We start from the raw sequence: 2,855 nt of genomic DNA on the forward strand, positions 1-2,855 counted from the left end.
GAGCGGAAGCCCAGGTGGCTGCTGCAGGGTTTAACAAGATCCTTGTAGGCCCTAATAACTGCAGACATGATTTTGGCATGTCAGAGTATTGTGTCAGTACAGACCTCGACATTCATGTTTCGGCTTTGAATTTACGAAACTGCTGAATGCTGATTGAAGTGAATTGTAGTTGCATTGCCCTCGTGCCACCTATGCAGTTTCATCTCCTGAATTCGACATCGAGCAAACCACTCATAGCGACACTGGGACAACACAGCCTCGACTTGTGTATGCTTGTCGCTAATGAACTACGGAAGACATACTTTGGAGCATCACTTTTACATCAGCTATTCTCCCAGGCACAGACTCAGATAAGAAATCGGCAGGCCCTGCAAGAGACACCCAAGGGCACTCGTTTATCCATGACGAACTTCGAGACGCAGACGACATGCTTATCGCATGGCCCGATACAAAGCCAGGATTTCACAAATACAGACATCATAAGGAACCTCGGCTCTGCTTTTACAGGGTTCGAAGGTGACCTCGATACAGATGAGTACGTATAAGTTTGGCCTGCCTCTATTTATTACTCAAAAACTAAGAGAGGCGTAGCTTTGCCATGTTCTGCTCAAATTTTGACTTTCATTTCCCTACGGATTCGCCAGATGATGCTCCTTCGAGCCAGCGCATTAGATGGTATCCAGACTTACCTACAGAGGACTGATTCCAGATAGAAGAGCCGAAGCTGCATTAGAAAGTGCCATGTGCCTTGGCGCAATGTATGGTAATTATTTACCCATATAGAATTAAGCGTCATTTGTACCGGCAGTGACAGCCACAACATACGTTTCTTTGAAATCTATGACTAGCTGAACATCAATGCACACTACGCTTAACCAATCGTAACCTTGGCTATTCGCAAACCAGCTTTTGAAGCAACTCGGTCCTGCTAATGACAAACGCACACATACCGACCCCAGACGGAGTAGGGGGTTAAGACAGTGACTATAGATAACCGAACGGAAGGACCATTCCCATTCTCTGGATAGAGCTAGCGTGATCGGCTCTTTCTCTACATATTTACGACAGTACTAGAACACTGGTAACATTGGGGCGTCAATAGTTTAGTAATTGAAACCCTGGCTTCGCTGCATAGTCAGCCTTGGCCTTTGCAATATGATTGCCGCCATTGTTACTACGCCCTGCCTTAAATGTAAAGAATTGAAAAGAGAGAGGTATGGCGGCGAGATAAGCGTGAAAATAGGGGTTGTTGGGGAGTGAGGTGCACTTATATCTTGAGTTCCTTAAACTTGTGATGACTTTAGTGGCTATCTATCTGGATCTCCACGAAGTAATCGTTTTTATGTCCTTGAAAGTTGAAGCGTTACCCTGGGAATGCCTTGATAAAACATCTCCGAGCTTGAGGTCACCTATTTAGCCCGGGATCAAACATTGTTGCTTCTACTGTAAGGGTCAAAATTTCCAGAACAGTCGAAGTTTTCATTTCACATGGCGGCCTCCTCCGGCGGCATGTAAGCACACAAGGGATTCTTGCTAGTTTATCCCCCGTAAGCATTTAGATCAAGACCAGGATTAATGTGAGCGTAAACTTAAAAGTCCACGAGTTCAATTGCTTATTACTTAAACTAGAGATTATCCAACAACAGGAGACAATAATGCAAGAAGTTGAATGTTTGAATAAATCATGTCTCAAGACATCTGATTGTCACAGTTATTCATTTTCGAAGGGAAGAATAAGCTCTTTGTTCTCTGCATGGTGCTTACAATCTGGAAAACAATCTGGTCGCTCTTAAGAATCCTTTCAAGCTTGGTCACCTTTAGTACATCGCCCTTGATCTTGAGTTTTCCAGCCATAAACAATTTTTGTGGGTTGACTTTATTGGAAAATATGTCGCCAAACTCTTTCTCGGAAAGCAAGAGAGTCACTAAGATAGTGTTGTCACTATGAAGAACGGCTTCAGAATTACATTTACTCACCAGTAGGGTTGTTGCAAGGACCTTTCCCAACCTTGCCGGTTTCCTTGAGATCAACGTGCCAACTATCAGTCTCGCCGGCAGTGTTGGTCAAAACAAAGGCGAAGACGGCGTTGCATTGTTTTATTGCATTATTACGCTTAATCTCCGTTGAACTCATTGCTTGCTGGATTATGTCAAACGCGACCGAAGAAGGAAAGTGGGCTAGTATCTTGATCTTAGTCGCGTGCAACGAAGGTGGGAAGAGCAGTTATGTTTAGTAAGGTAGTAGCAGAGGGACTAACGGTTCTTTAGGGACATCCTAGGGTGCTTCTAGGGCCAGGTGTATGTAGAATGATTGAAGAGTGCAAGAAGCAGAGATGTTTAATTTATTAATGTTTGCTATAATTCTGAAACCATGCACCATATATTTGCGTCGAGCCGCGGCATTCATGGTTCAGTGCAAGTCGGTGTTTGTGTATTTATGTTTGCATGTGTTAAAATATTATCTCGGCATAAGGCTGGACCAAGATGGCAGTTGCCATAGTATGGAATGTTTCTTGACATGATAATGGTCAGATCCTGACATACGACCCTGTTTCGTAATGTCGTGCATAGAGATAAATGCCGAAGGATTTCTCGGCGATTATTTAAGCTCATTTCACCTCGGCTACAAGGGTAAAGCCATTTAGGTACAAAGATAGCATCTCTAAAGCGCGGCACAGCTACCTCGAAGATATCTAGGCGTTCTTCTGTTTCCTAGTTAATAAGGGTTATATTAAACTTAAATAAGCAGGCAGACTTAACAGTTATTAGCATCTATTTATACTTGAAATAAAAGTAAGTAGGCTTTTACTATATTGGACACTATTATATTAATTACTATTAGTAATAAAACCTGA

General features: G+C 42.9%; 2 protein-coding genes across 2 annotated transcripts; one reads left to right on the forward strand and one right to left on the reverse strand.

Annotated features, from left to right (window-relative positions):
* Nucleotides 1–4: 4 nt before the first annotated feature.
* On the forward strand, nt 5–802 carry FOXG_22749 (uncharacterized protein). Its single transcript, XM_018403163.1, has 3 exons — nt 5–92; nt 170–535; nt 592–802. The coding sequence occupies exons 1-3, from the start codon at nt 67–69 to the stop codon at nt 701–703; spliced, it is 504 nt and encodes a 167-aa protein (XP_018258138.1). The 5' UTR covers nt 5–66; the 3' UTR covers nt 704–802.
* An 887-nt stretch (nt 803–1,689) lies between these two features.
* FOXG_17210 (uncharacterized protein) lies at nt 1,690–2,357 on the reverse strand (the record flags this gene model as incomplete). The annotated part of the gene is made up of 3 exons (XM_018397228.1): nt 2,259–2,357; nt 1,978–2,178; nt 1,690–1,925 (listed from the first exon to the last, which is right to left on the reverse strand). Exons 1-3 carry the CDS (start codon nt 2,272–2,274, stop codon nt 1,690–1,692), a joined length of 453 nt encoding a protein of 150 aa, XP_018258139.1. The 5' UTR covers nt 2,275–2,357.
* Nucleotides 2,358–2,855: the final 498 nt, after the last annotated feature.

This window comes from Fusarium oxysporum, chromosome 10, assembly GCF_000149955.1.
Source record: "Fusarium oxysporum f. sp. lycopersici 4287 chromosome 10, whole genome shotgun sequence".
Lineage (NCBI taxonomy): Eukaryota > Fungi > Ascomycota > Sordariomycetes > Hypocreales > Nectriaceae > Fusarium > Fusarium oxysporum.

Bases quoted from the DNA above. Each gene is read 5' to 3' on its own strand.
- FOXG_22749 (XM_018403163.1), top strand. From the start codon at position 67: ATGATTTTGGCATGTCAGAGTATTGT. The intron at 93-169 runs GTCAGTACAGAC...AGTGAATTGTAG, and splicing joins TTGGCATGTCAGAGTATTGT to TTGCATTGCCCTCGTGCCAC. The intron at 536-591 runs GTACGTATAAGT...AGAGAGGCGTAG, and splicing joins GGTGACCTCGATACAGATGA to CTTTGCCATGTTCTGCTCAA.